Below are 18,518 nucleotides of genomic sequence, written 5' to 3' on the forward strand. Positions count from 1 at the left end.
TGCTATCTGCAGTGTATTTAGGATTAGCTTTGCTTTTAATGATTCCTATACCTGTAAATAACAAGTGGGGTATTGCAAGATACTCTTAATGGGAAGTCACTTATCTTGAGTGATGAGTGAGACCGTTCATGTGAGAATTTTTTGAAGGGCTTAGTTCTCTAAAAGCGCTCATGAGAAACCAAGAATTGTTCAGGGCCAAAATGAACACAACCGAGCAACCATGGGGTGTCTGGAAGGGTATTGTGTGATTCTTATTGTCTTGGTTTACACAAATGGCTGAGCAGTTCAAGACATTACGTTTATTGATTAGCCAAGTAAATCCGAAAGTAATTCACTACGGAAGGTTTAAAGCCAAAAGCCACATATCCCGATGCGGTACTTTTCATACTGAATTCTCTCTCTAGTGTCTGCATTGTCATTTGTATGGTATTGAGTCAATTTCCATTCATGTGGGGGATTGTTGGAAAATTTAATAATATTATTATTATATTTATTAATTGAATGGAAATTAGAAGTGGAGCCTTTTGGTAGAAAGATGTGTCTAATCAAATGAAGAGTTGCATCTTTTGACTCTTCATGAATAGTTACATGTTTTCCAAAGAGTTATCTCACATTCTATAAACAAGGAAGCCCCCTATAATCACAAAATAACTTTTCATCATACATATATACAGTGCATTAAATATTAGAGAGTCTCATTGAGTTCATATGAGAGAGTTTTCAACACAATCGTAGTTCATGGAGCCTTGTGATTTGGAGTGCTACTATTGCAAGGACATAGTCATTGTATCTTGGGAGATATGCGCCGATCAACCATGAGTACCATGGTGGGATGTAAACTTGTCTTAAGGACAAAGTGTACAACACTTGCCTCGATCGTATTTTCTAGGTTTTTCTAATCCATTGTGTCATGTTCATTTAACATCATGTGCATGCATTAATTTTGATATATAATTGCAGGAATTCTTTTTTAATTTTTATGTGATTTAATAAAGCAATTAGACCCAATTATTCCAACACATGAATTAGGTATAATATTAATAAAAATTATAAATGCAGTATCATCGTGTTATCATATATGTGAACAGACTATATCACGTCGGAATTTGATTTACTACCAAAATGAATTGATTTTCTAGTCATGATATTAATCTGTTAGCCATACATGACTTAAATGACTTAGTCGTTGATCTCTATTATATTTATATGTTTTTATTGCGTTATGGTGAAAGAATTTGAAAATTTAAAATGAATTGATTTTCTAGTCATGATATTAAGCTGTTAGCCATACATGACTTAAATGACGTAGTCGTTGATCTCTATTATATTTTTTTTGTTTTTATTGCATTCTGGTGAAAGAATTTGAACATTTAAAACGAGCACCTTCGTACGTCCCGCTGATGGGCTGTCGCGTCGTGGCTTCGTATATGTCCTTATTAACACGATCATGGAAAGTTGTTCGCGTGATATTTGTTTTCCTCGGCCCACCGGTAGCCCAATAACCATAACCTAAATCATTGACTTTTCAAACCTATCATTGATAATGTGGGGATGGCAAGAGTGTGGGGAGTAGTTGGGAGATAAAAATTACATGACTTGCAACACATTCTACTAGCTAGAGGTTGACCCGGTCAGGCCGATTATTAAACTCTTATTTCATACTGTTTGTTTTGAGTTCGATTTATAGTGTTAGTGAATCATATACGATAGTGATTAGAAAAGGTTAAAATGTCCTTGTAAGTTTTTTCGGCTCCTTTGAAGATAGATTGTCGTAGCTTCTCCACTAGCTGGTTATTTAACAAAAAAAAAATTATGTAATAGTTTTTTAGAGCACGTATAATATAAAATGGGGTGTATGAAAATCATATCCAAAATTTATGGTGGAAGACTATTGTCCCTGTTCTGTCTTGAATTATTGCCGTAATGAATAAAGTTTTTATCTTCAACTTACTACTTTCATATTTAAACTCTCTCTTTTTTAAATTTATATTAGAATAATAATATCGTTTTATTTTAATAGAAAGTTATATTTTTAGGTCTCACTAATATAAAGCTATCCCGCTGCACATTGATGTTAGATTAAATCCTCCTCCCCATGTAGTCCAACTCCCATGAGGCGAAAATGTCTTTCAGCTCCGAAGTCAAACGGTACGCCAAAATAGAATCGAAGGTTCGAAAAAATGCATTCATAAGAATACAAACTTAAATTAAAGATTTCAAACATTTGGTCGTTTTTCACTGGACCAACTGTATTAGATTATCCTATGAAATATATTGTTGGTGGGAAAGAAGACTGAAAATAATGATTTGTTGTGTTAAGTTTGAGTAGAGTATGAGCAAAGGCTAGTGCATGTAATTGGTGAAGAATTGAGCTCATGGACTGGGTGGTTTGGTTCGTTTCAATACTGTCGACTAGTATAACTTTGAATGATGACCATAAAATGTTATACGACTTTCAAACACGTCATTTGATGATTCCGTGGAGAGGTGAAGGTTACATAACTGTTTTTCTTGTTCGTTTATGGGAAAGATAGGAAAGAGGGGAGTTTACTAATTAATTAAGCTATAATTGTATAAGTTTCGTGCGAAGATAATTGAACTTAAAATTATAATGAAAGTGATACTTGTAGGGTATATAGATTTTCACCCACAATTTTTAGACACTTGCCTATTTTTAGTAATGGTTCGAAGTAAATAAATAAGCGAAATTTTATTTAAACCCATGCAACCTCTTTTTACACCCAACTTAAAATTTTGAATGTTAATTATCTATTTTACCCTATTGCATAATTACTATTAAATACAAAATGAAATTAATAATAAAACTCAAATTTATCAATAAACCCAAACACTATAATTAAACCCTACGATCATTCTTTGTTTATCCTACGTTCATTTTAACTAAAACCCTAATAGCTCTCGTAGAGAAAAATAAGTTTTTCTATTGATGGATGGTGATTTTGAAGTTTTGAATCCTCTAACCAAGGTATGACTCAATTTATGAATTTTTTGTTCATTCGATTTCAATTTTTTAGAGTTTAGAAGATGAGTATTTTGGTTATAATTTTACTTAGATAAAGGGAAAGCTAAGTAAGAATCTCTTGAACAAATATGGCAAACTACAGCGAAGATTTCTTGAATGAAATGATGAACTTACACTGTAGCAGAACCTATCGAGGAGGTATAAGCATGTGCCTTTCCTATCAGAATATGAGGATTGTTATTCACCTGCTATATGGGACATGCCTTGGGTTTCATAGCAAACATGAAATTTACACAAGCTCGAAAATCTACTTAACAATAGTGAAAGTGGTACTTGGTTTTGAGAGAAACTACATCCTCATCTCCCACAAGATTTGAGACGTTGGCCATCACTTCTTTGGGGAACAATGAAGGATCCACATCCTGTTCAGCCCAACTGCCAAGCCAAAAAAATGAGAAGATCAGAACTTTCGAAATCAACAGATGAATTATGTGTCCACTCCTTGGAGTTTCTTAAACCAAATTTTCCTGGATTTCTTGTTCTTTTTCGAATCATAAAACGTCATAGGGTAGATAAGCAAGCCAACATAAGTTCCATACCCAGAAACACCATCAACAATAGCAAGAACTCCCCCAGCGGTCTGCAAAGGCCATCCTATTGAATTGGGTGTAAAAATAAATTCACATATTGAATTGGGTTTATGGGGGTATATTAGGTATTAAATTTGGGTTTAAAGATATATTAATAATTTAGTTAAAAATCAAATGGGTGCAAAGAGTAAGTTGGGTGTATAAATAAGTTAAATGGGTTTAAATAAATTTTCCCATAAATAAAATGGAAACAATGAAAAGATCAATGAGAGGTATAAAAAAAAAAGAAAAATAATGTGTGTTTATCATTTCTTTATTTTTATTACATTATAAAGGATGTATGCTATTCATAAACAAAGATGCAACGACATTCAATATGTAATGTTTATACATGCTGTGCTGCTTGTGTGCATGCGCGTTAGTGGGAGATTACCAAAAGTTTAGGGGAAGAAGAGGCTACTCCTCGTCTCAAGGTCAGGGTATATCACACGCCTCTTTGTGGGCTATTGAGTGGGGCTCAACCCTTTTTTTGTTGTTTTTTTACAAAAAACCCACCAAGTGAGATTGCTTGTAGCGGAACTCAAACCTAAGCCTTAGTTTATTAAAAAAGAACGATCTTTACCAACTCAATCAACTCTCGTTAGCAAGAAAATAAAAATTCCAACTAACAACTAAGCCTTGTACATGTAATTGGGCTTCAGAGGAGACGTGAAGCCACAACCAATAATGCAAAAGGGGAAAAAGTACCATGTTGTTGGTAAATCATTGAGCTGAATTTGGCTTAGTTTGTCGCAATATTGTTTACAAGTCGAAAGCATACGTGTTTAGTTTTGGTTAGCTAGATTATTGTGTTCCTCCTTTTGCATTCACGTTTTAATCTTCGTCCTTGTATATAAAAATCAGAGTAATTAAACATATACATCGTATTGTAAAATAAAACTTTGTATACACATTTCTTCGTATTTTTTATGGTAAACGACAAATTTTATTACTAACACAGTATATGTACATAAACAAAGGCCTAATTACACATAAAGCACAAAACAAAAGTTGGACCCCCAATAGAACGACAAAAAAGTGCTTAAGTGAGATCATGTGCATAACATGTGATAATTCTTTAAGGGCAGAAAAGTCATTTAGCAAGACTTTCACACAATATACCCTTTGCACAGTCGCTGTTTAGAAATTTAGGGTTTACACGCGATTTGCAAGGTGGGTGTTCACTGAAACTTGGGGGAAATTAACTTCATAGTTTGTTGATGGTAGATTTGACAAAATCATTGAGATTACAAAAAGTTTTGAGAGTTGAAGTTGCCTTTGGAGGTGCGCAGGTGGGGGAATCGTCCAAAGTACTGTAAGTATATTTTATAGGGAACTTTAACGAAAAGCACCCGGTACTGTTCACTTTAACGAAAAACCACATTTTTACACTAAAAAGTCAATCCTGGTACTATTCACTTTACCCTTTATTTTGTCCTTATCATTAAAACTCAAAGTTTTCAAGCCCTTTTCATTAGTTTTCCTTATTTTATACCTTTTGTAATTGTTTGTTTAATAGGAAGATGTCGGCTTTACATGGTTTTTTTTCTCTCTTTTATAGCTTTGTATGAGATTTCGTTTTGGTTTCAAATTGTGGTCAAATGTATATGTGGTCTTAAAGAAAAGCATGTGGACCTTAACACGGAAAGAAGAAGAAGGGAATGGGTGTGCCAGGCAACAATTGGATTTTTTTTAACAACTGATGTATATGAAAATGAAGATGCTGATGTAAAAATAGATTTTTAGGTCTAATTGCCATCTACCGCAATCTTATTGATACAGAAGTACGAAATCTAGTCACTAAAGAATCAGTTTGAGCCTCCATTTGGTTAGGATTTGCCAATTATAACTTGTAGATGATGCGTTCAACAATGTTTTTGAATTTGTTGGTTACTACCTTGCAGTTGCTTTAGTCAGTTTGTCGTCCCATATCCTTTTTTTTTTTTCAAGTTTTGGATCAAAAATCTTGTAATACCACTCTGTAGATTCTAATACTCTCCATGGGATGTGTTATGTTATTTTTTTTGTTTGTTTACATTGTAGGGATTTGAACCTTGGGCCTTTTATTATTTTAACAAAAATAGATTTTTAATTATGTGTCTTTATTTTTGTAGCTAAGCCTGATTTATTCACAATAGAGATTCACCATGGAGGTCATCTTAAGGATGGAGAGTATGTTGGTGGTCTTGTACGGTGGGTGGACAACTTCGACGCTGACTTAATGTCTATGCTAGACATATATGATGTGGCTGTATCACTTGGCTACAACCATCTACAAACGGGGTTTCACTACAAAGACAAAGTAAAAGGGTTTGTCCCTCTTATTGCAGATGCCGATGTTAGTGAATTTGTTTCTCATATACCTTCATTTAGGGTTCAAGTTTTATATTTGACAAATAATGGTCAGTGGGGTGATGGTTGGGATAATTGGTTTGAGACAGAAGTGTTGGCAACTGACTTAGACAACCATCTTGTAGATGCTACAGTACAATGTGAAAAAGGTGTGAATGTTGAAGCTAGTGTGAATCAAAGAGTTGATGTAAAAATATTTGATGTAGATGCTGATGATGAATATGAAAATGAAAATGAAGATGATGAAGATGTTGGTGATGATGATGAAGTGGGATCAGAGCTTGATACGGAGGAAGATGATGGTGCAAGAAAGGAAAGTGAAAATGACTTTGAATATGTTGACTCTGATTATGTGCAATCTGAAAATGATACTGACGTTGTGAAAGATGATACTCTATTTGAGAGGTTTGTGGTTGATGAGGCTTTTGAGGCATCGCATAAAGAGCCTGACGAAATTTCTACTGATGAGTACAACTAAGAGGAGCTGCTAAGCCTTGATGAAGAGAAGCATTCATATGAAGAAGGTATTGTTGTGAAAAAGGTTAGACGAAAGAGAAAAGCTCCAAGGTTTAAACAATTCAAAAGAAAGACTGACTTGTTAAATCCAACCTTTTATTTGGGTATGGAGTTTCCTGACATGAAGGCATGCAGGGAGGCTGTAAGGTACTATTCAGTTGCTATTAGTAGACCATTGCATTGGAGTAGGTCACATTTCAATACTAATGCAAAGTGTGATATACTACTCAACAATTTGTGTGAGTCTTTTAATGCTGCTATATGGCTAGGGTTCGAGAGACAATTTGGAATCATGAAGTTAGGCCCAGAATATTTGAAATAGTTGAGAAATATAAAATTGAAAGTTTTTTATGCATAGCCTCATATGCTGGTGAGGGAAAGTATCAGGTGAACCATCTTCATGGTGGTATGTATGCTGTTGATTTGGAAGGTCATACATGTTCTTGTCGAAAGTGGGATTTATGTGGAATCCCATGTCCACATGCTATTACTGCAATAGGCAAGAAAGAGCATAACCCACTTGATTATGTTCATTCTTGTTATAAGAGGCCAGCATATGGCTTATGAGGGATACATTTCTCTGATGCCTGGTCCAAAAGAGTGGAGGAAAACAGGCCTTGTGCCTATCAAGCCCCCTTTGTATCACAAACAACCTGGGAGACCTAAAACTTGTCGAAAAAAGGAAGCTGATGAGATACCAAAAAAGGCAACAAAGTTGAAAAGATATGGCATTGTTATTAATTGCAACATTTGTGGTGTTGATGGTCATAACTCAGCAACTTGTCGCAACAATGAGCATGTATTTCACTTTCACTTAATTGATTTATGATATTCTCAAATTTTGACTTGAACTTAATTTAGTTCTCATAGTTTCACACGCATTTCATTGAAATTCCCAACTTTATTGCAGATGGATGGATAAGGAGGTAGAAGAGGAAGAGGAGCAAGGGGAGGTAAAAGGAGCAAGACGACAACGTGGAGGAGCAAGAGGAGGCGGAGAAGCTCTAAACTTAACAGGGGTGATGAAAACCATCAATTTAAGTTTTTATTTTTATTTAAATTGGTAAATAAACTATTGTTAACATCATTGAATTACTTCAAGGTTTAGGAGGTAAGCAAGATCAAGTTGAAACTCATTCTCAAGTTCCAACTCAAGCTCATTCTGAATGTCCAATTCAATCTCAATCTCAAGCTCAAAGGACGACAAATTTTTCTGTAAGTACATCATTTTCTATTCTATAGGTATAAATGAAAATACAAGAGGAAGGCATGAATCTCAAGTGAAGTTTTTATATTTCAACTGATTTATGTTAATGCTTTAACTGATATTTTTTTTAGGTTACAAGAGAAGGGTATGTATCTCAAGCAGCACAACCTTAAGTTGTTGCTTCTACATCACACCCTCAACCTTACTCAGCCATTAGAAATGAAAATAGGTTTAGGTACAAGATTCCAGCCAAACGAGGAAGGCCATGGAAAGTGTAGTTGATCTCCACGTGTGATGTGCATTTCGAGCAGAATGTTTGTGCTCTTGTTTTGATAACTAAAACCTTATTTTGCTTGTGTTTGTTTAAGTGGAATGCCCATATTTTGTAATCCAAATTATATGGGTTATATACCTTATGGATGATAAAATCTCTTATGTTTTCCAACTTCTTAAGGATCATTTTGTGGAATTGTATTGGGATTATTATGACATTATGAAAAGTATGTAATTATCTTGAACATTTTTTTATGAGTATTTTGAACATGTTTCTTGTATTAATGCATTGCTTTGGAGACAATAACATCATGAGCATTTGTCAAATTATTAATTTGTTAGAGAAAATAAAAATGGTAGTACATGCTTCAAGAAAAATACTAACTTAGCTACTTATGAAGACAATAACACCACATGTCATTTTTCATGCATAGGACGATTCCCCCCACTGCGCACCTCCAAGGGCATCTTCAACTCTCAAAACTTTTTGTAATCTCAATGATTTTGTCGAATCCACCATCAACAAACTATGAAGTCAATTTCCCCTAAGTTTCAGTGAACACCCACCTTGCAAATCGTGTGTAAACCCTAGATTTCTTAACATCGACTGTGCAAAAGGTATATTGTGTGAAAGTCTTGCTAAATGACTTTTCTGCCCTTAAAGAATTGTCACATGTTGTGCACATGATCTCACTTAACAGAAATATGGATGGAAAATCGGCTAAAAAAATTAGTTTGAGTCCTTAATTTTCCAATAGAAAAGTTCAGGGGGGAAATCGAAAGTTAAGTGAAAGTTCAGGGGGTAAATCGACAGTTTACTCCCGATTTTTATTGACTCATATTATGAAGTCAGTAAATTAGGTACTCCTCAGTGAGTACCCAAGTATTGTCCGAAAGACAGCGGGTAAAACGAAGAAAACCGATATCAGAAATGAAAACATTTCTTCATATTTTGGTGAGTATCCATTTTCACAATTTTTTTTTTTTTTGTAAAATCATTTTCACTATTTAGGAAAAGGACACTGATAAAGTATAATCTTGAAGAAAGGCAGGCTGCACTGGAAAAAAAAAAAAAAAAAAAAAGCAAAGAAGCACATGGAACAATTCAATAAAAAGCAGAATCCAACACTGATAAAAGCAGATTATATAAGAACAAAAGAGATCAAAGTGCCAGGGAGACAAAATCACGGTTCTTTTTTCCTCCCTTTTTTTGTGTTGTCTCGTTCTTAATCTTCTTTTCAAAAAGTGCATTTCCAGCCAAAGTTTCGGACATTTTACATGTCAATTCAGACTCCAGCACCAGTAGATGGAGAGAAACTTACAAGTAAACGAAAATATGGAGTATTCAGTAGAGCTACCGCACTCAGGCCGTAAGTACAAAAGGTACGGTTCAAGAACAACGGGTGTGACAAAATACATGGGGACGGCTGGTTTTGTGTGAGGCGAACGAGGCAAATAGTATGTGCCCGATGTTTTTCTCCACCACCAATAGAGGGACAGAAACTTAATCACCTACAAATGAGATATGATTGTGACAGTATTCTAAACTAATATAGGGTATCATGTTTTAACTTTTTCATATGTCAGTGTTTGATCTGCTTCATACCCCACCATCGTGGCGCAATTATACTTTTTAGCATAAACCTCCCTATGCACGGAGTTGAATGAAACAATCATGTGAAGAAAATATTTCATTGAGAACATGAATAATGTCGCAAGAAAAATGCTACAATCCTTTTTTCTCGTCCCATCAAAATTCATCAGAAAAATTCAAAATCTAAGTATGGACCCGATGATCGATTCGATTCGGTAGCCACCTTGTTGTTTTGAGGCACTGCGGACTTGAATGTGTGACTTAGAGTCGCAAGATCAAACGGTTTTGGAATCTCCGGCGGGCGCGTGCCGCGGATGAGAGCCCAATTTACGCTTGCAAAGAAGGGGTGCTGTTTAATTTCTGTGGCACCACGTTTAAATCCAAGTCTCTTTTGAGGGTTCTTCACAAGTAAGCCCCGGATCAAATCCTTCGCAGCGAAACTAACGTTGAATCCATCCGGAAACTCAAGAGACTGACCGACCACGTTGAACAATGTCTCCCGGTTACCATTCCCTTTGAATGGCGTCTTCCCATGCAGCAGCTCATACAAGAAGATACCGAAAGTCCACCAATCAACCGCGCTACCATGACCGTCACCTCTGATTATTTCGGGAGCTAAATACTCGTGTGTCCCAACGAATGACATAGAGCGCGCACTCGTTGGCTCAGCAATAAGTACAGGCAACGAATCTGAATTTCCAAATCCTACTCTTTCGGTTTTCTCCTTGGTTGATTTGGAGCTAAGAAACCGAGGCTTAAAGCAAGAGGGTTGCAAACAAGCAGGTTGAACACAAACCGGCAATTTGCACGAGGGATCAATGCATGCTGGCTGAATGCAGTACGCAGATATTCTACAAGACGGATCGTCGCTGGACTGAACAAGAGTCGGACTCACGTAACATCTCAACGATAAATCGAAGTCGGAAAGCATGATATGGCCGTCCTCCCTCACTAGTACGTTTTCGGGTTTTAAGTCCCTGTACACCACGCCCATCATGTGGAGATACTCGAGGGCGAGAAGCACTTCTGAAGCATAAAACCTGCAAAACAAAATGCAATTTGATATGAGCAAATGTTTTTACTGTTTGATTGAGAAGTTAGCATCAAAATTAACCGGAATTAGTTATCAAATCATTGGTGGTGGTAGATAAATCTTTCAAGCATTACACTGAAAGAGATTTACATAAACCGGATACTTCGCTATGAATGTAACTAATACAGCATGTGAGAAAGTTAAAACATATGACATTTGTCACAGTTACATGGTTATCGAGCTGACGGTTTCGGGATCTAGGTCCAAGCACTTAAAAGGGTGTTGTGGCTATGAACATAAAAAGATAGTTGAAAAGTGGAACAACTCGTGATCTTGCTATACCCATAAAAGCTTCAAAAGCTAATGAAATTTCTAAATATTTTGATTGCAAAACCATTTGGAAGGAGAGACCCTTTTCCCAGCGTCAAGAGTACAAGAGTTAAACTAAAAATAAATCACTTTTTATTATAATAGTTTTTTTTTCTTCTGAAAATAGACTAATGGTGGCTTCATCACGGTAATCTATCTTTTTCAAGGTTGAAAGGCTTCTAGTGGCTGGCATTTCAGCCTCCTACTGACCTGACCACCAAGCCTCCTCCTCATGACCATCATCGTGTGAATCATACAAACCAATAATCGAACCTAGAACATGTTGCGTGGAATACTGGTCTAAAATTAGTCCTCAACATCTCGGGCAACACGTGATTAGTTTGATATTGCTGTGCTGAGAAAATAATCACTTTATTTGTTGCGTAAGATTGAAATTTTTTTGGTCTAAATCATGTGAATAAAAATTAGCTGTGAAAAAAAAAAAAACAGTTAAGCCTAATCAAAATTAAAAAAAAATCATTTTAACCACGAAAAAAATTAGAATACCAAACAAACACTAAGAATTTTTCATTTATAAGACGATATTATAAACCATTATAATTTACAGAGAAAATAAACGTGTAGCGACGAAAACAATGCCTTGACCAAAAAATTACGACGTCCTTAATATCATCAGACCTACATAATATGTTGCAAATTATGGGACACTAACCTCGCTGCTTGTTCAGTAAAATGCTTCCCGGGCTGGCGCTGCCGCAGCGTATGCAGATCGCCGCCGCAGCAAAACTCCATTAACAAGCAAGAAAACTTATCGGTCTCGAAATTCGAATAGAGGGTCGGAAGAAACGGATGGTCCAGCAACCGTAATATGTCTCTTTCCGTCTGAGCTCTGATCAGCTTCTTCCTTCCCGCCAACATTCCTCTGTCCATTACTTTCATGGCGAAGAAGCAACCCATCCCTCTCAGCTCCGCCAAGTAGACGCTTCCGATGTCGCCGCAGCCGAGCTTCTTCAGCAGCCGGAAATGGCCGAGTCCCAAGTCTCCGTCTTTGGATTTCACTGATTGTATCGCGTCCCACCGCGCGTCGTTGCCTTTGTGCGGCTTCGACGGGCAGAAACTCCGGAAGCTGCCCTCGTTCGGGTCGGACCGGTTGGAATTTCCCAAGTGGGTTAAGCTGCTTTTGTAACTTTCGTCTTCGCAATCGGCATTTTCGGCGTTCTTGTTTGCTTCCGGAGTGCCATTGCTGCTGACCTTGGTGCTGTCGGAGCCAGAAACGGTGCTGCTACACATGCTGATGCTGAAGCTGAGATCTTGGAGGCTGCTGACGACGGATTCGCCGTCGTGGGATTCGGCGGAGTGGGGTGGTTTGTCCATGGTTGAGAGGTTGCGGATGAAGTGTTCGATGAAATGTCAGAGAGAAAAAAACTGGGGTTAAAAATGGGTGTTGGTGGTGGGGTGGGGGACGGATGGGGGGGTGACCGAGGTGGTCAAAGGGAGGACGAGAGAGATGCGGGCGCGAAGAAGGGAGCTGAGCGTAGGGACCCAAAACAGAGTGTATAAAAACGGTATTCAAATTTGAAATCAGAGCGTGAGTGTGGGAAGAACGGGGTGAGATAACCAATGTCCATTTTCTTACTCTCTGCCCCAGAAAATGTTACAGCTTGGAGACAAAACACAACACCGAGAGAGAGAGAGAGAGAGAGAAGGAAACAGAGAATCCCTGTTTACGAGGACGACAAAAGCCTCTCAGATTTTTCTAATGAAACCAAAAGTGCAAATGTATATTATACACCTCCTCAGCCAATACCGTTATTGCCTTCCCCCTCTGGTTTGAGTGTTTGGTGCCATGTGATAAACCCACATCAGGTCTCAAGTTTGGGTTGGTGGGTTGTTCGTGATTAACTTGAAATATCGTCGCGGTGACATTTTGATATATAGAAGTTTATCTTGTGACGGATTATGAACAGTTTCAGTGTACTGTATCCAGAATTGAGTAGATGGTGAATAGCAAATTTGCAAAGTGCAATTGATGCAGAGGATGCAGTGTGGATACCATTGGATATTCTTGACAGCTAAATGTGGCAGGAGAAGGAGAACGTAAGGTAAACCACCCTGGACAATAATTACTTTTCCATGTATGTGAATAGATTTTACTAAAAAGAGGCAATTTTTTATTTTTTAAATTTCTGAAACACATTTGCAGAGACCAGAATAAGAAAGGAACTCATTATTTATTAATTTGTTATAAAAAGGGCAAGAAATATCACCATTGTTATAACAAATAGGGTGGTGTTATTCACAGACTTATTTTTACCTCTCACACACCACTCTTAATTTTCGGTTGCGAATCGAATGAATTGATCGAAGGATAGAGATTAGCAAGAAGTATGTAAGAAATAAAAATAAGTGTGTAAATAACACTACTATAACAAATATTATTTGGACTTTGGAAAGAATAAACAATGCACAAAAACTGAGGGGGTCAGGTCAGAATCCTGGGTTGAATTTCTTGGTTACCACATTAATTGCACTGATGATTATCTGAGAGTTTTTGTATTATTTCAATTTTGAAAAGAAAATAAGTTTAGAATAAAGACTTCGCTCCTGAAGGTTTTAGCCCAAGTGTAAGCAGGAACTCCTGCTGAAACCTTCAGCAGCGAAGCAGCGCTCATAAGTTTATATTACACAAATCATTCATCATCATTGTCCAACTGTTGGAAAGCTTTTGCCTTTCTCCTTTCTATATAAAGAAAAGAAACTAAAATGCAATCGGGTGTATAATTTTTTTGTGCCTATCTCGCTTTTCAGTGCCGTATCATATGAAGAGAGATATAGGAGGAACAAAAACAAAGTGATACACACTCGACTGTATATTTTTTTGTCCCTATCTCGCTCCTCATGTGCTGTATCACATGAAGGGAGATATAGAAGGAACAAAAACAAAGTAATACACACTCGAGTGTATATTTTTTTGTGCCTATCTTGCTCCTCATGTGCCGTATCACATGAAGAGAGATATAGAAGGAACAAAGACAGGGTGATATACACTTGGTTGTGCCTAGAACTTTTCGCTATGAAATTAGAGAACTTATGGCACAACGGAATGCATATAATCTTGTATCTATCTCGCTTTTCTCATGATAAACACAAAATATACAACCGGATTCACCGAATAATTTACCCTATGAAAGAGTGACCTTAAAGTTAGCACTGCTGATAATTACCTCTCATCTGATGTTTTACATGTGACCTATTATTGGTGATTTTTCTCTGCAAAGGTAGTTAGACATTGTATTGCTTCTCATGATTTGTCAACAGAGGTCAATGTCCAAATGACAATTTAAGAACGTTGCTTAAAGGGTAACATTACTATAATCTTGTATTAATTATGTACGAAGATTGTCCACACCAAACCTTGAAGTGCAATCCAACAAGAAGCACCATTTAACTTTACCTATATATGTAGCTCCTAAGCAACATTGCATTCCACCTGAATATATGCATCCAAAACATGAAGTCGCCTGACTTTGTTGCTGCTTTCTTTCTGTTCCTAGTGTGGACTTTCATCTTTTTTGGTAAGTTCATATAAACAAACATGTTCGTTTAACAGTTTTGTTTGTCAGGGTAGTGATTTTCATACTCCCATTCTCTCGGTATGTACTCCTCCCTAAGGGAAACAATGTTGGGGGGGGGGGGAGGGAATGCGAAAATCGCTTTCCTTTGTTAAAGCAGATTCATATTTTTCAGTGTCTAAACTGTTCTTGAACTTTATTGTTACTAGTTTTGAATCAATATGTTATATTGCAGGTCATGGAACGGCACAGACAGTTGCGTTTTACGTACACAACAAGTGCCCCTTCAACATATGGCCAGCAACTGCCCCCAACGCCGGAAAGGCCGTGATAGCTGATGGTGGCTTCTACCTCCCCGCTGGCAAGACTCAGCGCGTTACTGCCCCGTGGTCATGGAGCGGTCGGATTTGGGCGCGAACAGGATGCAACTTTGTTTCCAACGGGAATCCTGCTTGCGAAACAGGAGATTGTGACGGACGATTAGCATGCAAAGGGCTAATAGGCAATCCACCAGTGACACTAGTGCAAGTTTCAGTTCAAGGCGACAAAGACAAGCTGAATTTCTACGATGTGAGCGTGGTTGATGGATACAATCTTCCGGTCGTGGTCTTATCAAATCCAGTAGCATCCAATTGCACTATCGGAGGGTGTTTGAAAGATTTGAAAACTCGGTGCCCCAAAGAGCTTAAGGTTTTAAACAAGAAAGGGGAAGTTGTGGCGTGCAAAAGCGCTTGCTTGGCGTTTAATACGGACGCGTATTGTTGCCGGAAAGAGTATGGAACCCCAGAAAAATGCAAGCCGAGTGTGTACTCAAAGTTATTCAAAGATGCTTGCCCTTCGTATTACAGCTATGCTTATGATACACCACCTCCATTGGTGACCTGCAAGGCGAGTAAGTATGTGATCACATTTTGTCCTGCGGGGTGGGGTGCTGCTGGTGCTGGGTATATCTCCATGTAGGTTAAAGACTAGTTTGCCCCATGTTGTGTTACTTTGAAATTCGGGTGTAAAGGCTAATGTACAATTGATAATCAACACCACAAATAATGTTGTTGGAGATTTAACTGTTACGTTTATTTTCGTTGGACACTCAATTTCTCCAAATTTTAGGGGGACAAAAAAATCTAGGAATAGTCTGACAACTGTCCAAACTATTCAACTCAGTCAAACCAAACCAATTTGAGCAATTTGGTTCAAATTTTACGTTAAAGCAATGAAATCTTATACGAAAAGACTACTCAAAATTAACTATTTAGAATTGACTTAAACCGAACTAAACTGCCAATATTACTTTTATTATCTTCTTAACACTTACATTGGGTCAATGTGGAAATTCTTCGTGCCCTTTTTTCTCACGAGCTTAATTAGTTAAATCTCAACCATTCACACTTAAAAAAAGTATGAATGAGCAAAGATCGAAGTCAGTATGCGATTTGAGGGTTTAACCAAACCAAACCGGATCGCTCTCAGCCCACCTTTAGGTTAAACTAGCCCAAAAGATAAGTTTTTGGGTTTCATTTGTGGACCTTATACCATGTGGTATAGAGAGGCCATTACATTATGAATACGTATTAAGTGAATACAAGGCCCATTTATGTCTCACGGCCCATATCAAAACCCAGAAGATTGGCATTAGGGTTTTTACATCTCAGCCGTTACCTTATAAATATTCTCTCCTGCAGTTCCAAACCATCGTCTTCTTCCTCTTCTTATCACTCTAGGGTTTCTCTTCAACCTCTGCACACGCACACACTCCCTCCGCCGCCCCTCGGCCTCTCTATCTCTTTACGTGTGATTTAGTTAGCGTGTTTTACCGCCCCGATTTTAGTTCTGTGATGTGGAAGGCGAATCAGGTGATGAAGAAAATACTGCAACAATATGATGGATACGCTCCATTTTCCATGATTCCTAGTATTTAAGTCTCTGATGATTTCTTTCCACTCTTCCATTTATTTATTTTATTTCATGAATTTCACAAATTTAAGCCTATTTATTTTTCAATTGTGATATGATGAGGAACTTATTGGTCCGTTTTTCTGATTTAACCGTGACCGACAACCCTTAACCATCTCTGATCGCTCTTCCAATTTTACCAATTTCAAATTTTCGTTAAAAATATCCGAAAGTTTTCTAATTGTTCTTCATTTTTTTCTCTGCTGTGATGATTTCTGAATTAATTCACATGTCAGACTTCAGAGATTTATTTATTTTAAATCAATGAGAATGAAAATTCAAATTATCTGAGCAGATCGCATTCACAAAAAAAATTGTTAATTTATGATTTTTGCATTTGTGAATTTTTAAATCATAATTTGTATGTATAAGTATAAAATTATCGATGATGACAAAATCGAAGGCTTGTTTCTCAAGAACATTCGCAGTGGCCGCCTAAGAGCTTTCTCCTTTCGCCGGGCTTGAGAGCTTATGCTGCTTTTATCCTTCCTTGGATGTCTGAGATTGACTTCCTTGCAATTTGTTTTTATTATGTTTGATAACGATTTCGTTTCAGTTTTTGATCGTGCAACATTCGTGAATTTTGACGTCACAAAGAAAGCCTTCCTCGGCGGCGTTCCTCCCATATTTCCGTTCGCGGGAGCTCCTCCGACGTTGTGCGGCGTTTGCTGTCAGACTTAGGCCAACCAATTTCTCTAAGAGCATTTTCCACCCCCCCCCCCAAAAGACTTTAAGCTTGAGCCATCCAGCGCATTTATCCACTCAAGGGAACAGTAATAAACCTTAATATTTATTCACTTTAAGTGAACAGAAATAAACCCAAGTGAACATTAATAGATCAAAGCATCTTCATCCCTAACAAAAAATAACCTAGTTAATTTTATTAAAATATTATTATATTACCCCTTTAGACCAACCAATTTCCCTTAGGTCATGCTTTTTAACTCTATAGTCTTACAAAAAATTATATTTTAATCAAAAGTGTTAAGTTATATTTTATACCATTTTCAATCGAGGGGATCAAAGGATCATAGGCGAAACATAATCATTTGACAAAAAACTACCTCAAACCGATGGGGCCAAAGGGTCATAGGGTAAACATAATTTATTTTTTTAAGTGTCATATTTTGAGTGTCACTTGTCGCCAAATGAATAAGCTTTCAAATTTCTTTTTATATAATCTCAATAATTTTTTGGATAGGATTTTAAGTGACATGTGTCGTTAACATAAATAACTCTCCAGATTTCTTATCTTTATGTAATCTTAATAATTTTTTGAATAAGATTTTGAGTGATACGTGTTCCTAAAGTGCATAATTCTCCAGATTTCTTATCTTTATTAATCTTAATAATTTTTTGGATAGGATTTCGAGTGTCATTTGTCAAGATGTAATTTGTTGTGCAAATTTTAGATAAGATTTGTATCTACGTGACATTTCTTATCTTCAGTTTTCAATGTTGTATGAATGGTGTAGGTATTTATAAGGAAAAAAAATTAGAATTTTTCTTTTTAAATTCGTCCAAAAAAAACAATTCAAATTCTAACAACTAGCTGTTTGCATTCAAATGGACTGAGCTGGAGGGTTGACAAAATATCAAGCTTGACATTCTAGAGCTGGAGGGTTGGCAAAATATCAAGCTTGTCATTCTGGCACTAGAGGGATGGTTGGCTAGCTGGAAATGACCAGCCCACTGGCCTGATTTGGGAGTTTTGGCCTAATGGAACCCATAAGCCATTTGGGATAACCCTCTGTTGGAGAAGATTTTCGTGTCATTCCGAACTATTTTTAGCTCAATGATCATTTGGTCGGGTTGATTGGAGATGGCCTTATAAATACATTTGGGTAATGCACAAATTTCTCTCATAAATATATTTGACAAAATTAAGAAGATTAAATTTGTATCAAAATTTTTTAAAACAAAATATATAAAATATACTAATATAAAAACAAAAATGCTACGTTGCTTTAACAATTTAATATCTTAGTTTAAAAATAAAAATGATATGAAATATATTTTAAAAAAAGTTGAGTGTTGAAGTGGGACAAGGATTACTTGCCTTCCTTTTTTTCATGC

The 18,518-nt window shown here is 36.8% G+C and overlaps 3 protein-coding genes and 3 non-coding genes across 8 annotated transcripts; 5 read left to right on the forward strand and 1 right to left on the reverse strand.

Moving 5' to 3' along the window:
• Nucleotides 1–5,826: 5,826 nt before the first annotated feature.
• On the forward strand, nt 5,827–8,161 carry LOC139188250 (uncharacterized). 3 transcript variants are annotated; one of them, XM_070805475.1, is made up of 4 exons: nt 5,827–7,279; nt 7,391–7,499; nt 7,589–7,695; nt 7,819–8,161. In XM_070805475.1, the coding sequence occupies exons 1-4, from the start codon at nt 7,206–7,208 to the stop codon at nt 7,967–7,969; spliced, it is 441 nt and encodes a 146-aa protein (XP_070661576.1). In that variant the 5' UTR covers nt 5,827–7,205; the 3' UTR covers nt 7,970–8,161. The 3 variants fall into 2 exon arrangements, 1 of the variants encoding a protein (XP_070661576.1); XR_011571560.1 differs by having other exon boundaries at nt 7,391–7,695.
• A 1,477-nt stretch (nt 8,162–9,638) lies between these two features.
• LOC103429031 (serine/threonine-protein kinase D6PK) lies at nt 9,639–12,923 on the reverse strand. Its single transcript, XM_008367172.4, has 2 exons — nt 11,630–12,923; nt 9,639–10,594 (listed from the first exon to the last, which is right to left on the reverse strand). The coding sequence occupies exons 1-2, from the start codon at nt 12,289–12,291 to the stop codon at nt 9,721–9,723; spliced, it is 1,536 nt and encodes a 511-aa protein (XP_008365394.2). The 5' UTR covers nt 12,292–12,923; the 3' UTR covers nt 9,639–9,720.
• A 1,348-nt stretch (nt 12,924–14,271) lies between these two features.
• LOC103429032 (thaumatin-like protein) lies at nt 14,272–15,553 on the forward strand. The gene is made up of 2 exons (XM_008367174.4): nt 14,272–14,492; nt 14,725–15,553. The coding sequence occupies exons 1-2, from the start codon at nt 14,429–14,431 to the stop codon at nt 15,447–15,449; spliced, it is 789 nt and encodes a 262-aa protein (XP_008365396.2). The 5' UTR covers nt 14,272–14,428; the 3' UTR covers nt 15,450–15,553.
• Nucleotides 15,554–16,335: 782 nt separating this feature from the next.
• Nucleotides 16,336–16,421, forward strand: LOC114827204 (small nucleolar RNA Z199). Its single transcript, XR_003776421.1, has one exon. It is a non-coding gene; the product is annotated as a small nucleolar RNA Z199 (small nucleolar RNA).
• A 218-nt stretch (nt 16,422–16,639) lies between these two features.
• LOC114827208 (small nucleolar RNA R64/Z200 family) lies at nt 16,640–16,740 on the forward strand. The gene has a single exon (XR_003776426.1). It is a non-coding gene; the product is annotated as a small nucleolar RNA R64/Z200 family (small nucleolar RNA).
• An 82-nt stretch (nt 16,741–16,822) lies between these two features.
• On the forward strand, nt 16,823–16,948 carry LOC114827184 (small nucleolar RNA SNORD14). Its single transcript, XR_003776405.1, has one exon. It is a non-coding gene; the product is annotated as a small nucleolar RNA SNORD14 (small nucleolar RNA).
• The last annotated feature ends 1,570 nt before the right edge of the window (nt 16,949–18,518 follow it).

The sequence above is a fragment of the Malus domestica genome, chromosome 09 (genome assembly GCF_042453785.1).
Source record: "Malus domestica chromosome 09, GDT2T_hap1".
Taxonomy (NCBI): Eukaryota; Viridiplantae; Streptophyta; class Magnoliopsida; order Rosales; family Rosaceae; genus Malus; species Malus domestica.

Coding starts and splice junctions, on each gene's coding strand:
- LOC139188250 (XM_070805475.1), top strand. CDS start 7,206: ATGGCATTGTTATTAATTGCAACATTTGTGGTGTTGATGGTCATAACT. Junction 7,500..7,588: donor AAGCTCTAAACTTAACAGGG/GTGATGAAAACC, acceptor TTCAAGGTTTAG/GAGGTAAGCAAGATCAAGTT. Junction 7,696..7,818: donor AAAGGACGACAAATTTTTCT/GTAAGTACATCA, acceptor TATTTTTTTTAG/GTTACAAGAGAAGGGTATGT.
- LOC103429031 (XM_008367172.4), bottom strand. CDS start 12,291: ATGGACAAACCACCCCACTCCGCCGAATCCCACGACGGCGAATCCGTC. Junction 10,595..11,629: donor TTTACTGAACAAGCAGCGAG/GTTAGTGTCCCA, acceptor TTTGTTTTGCAG/GTTTTATGCTTCAGAAGTGC.
- LOC103429032 (XM_008367174.4), top strand. CDS start 14,429: ATGAAGTCGCCTGACTTTGTTGCTGCTTTCTTTCTGTTCCTAGTGTGG. Junction 14,493..14,724: donor GTGGACTTTCATCTTTTTTG/GTAAGTTCATAT, acceptor GTTATATTGCAG/GTCATGGAACGGCACAGACA.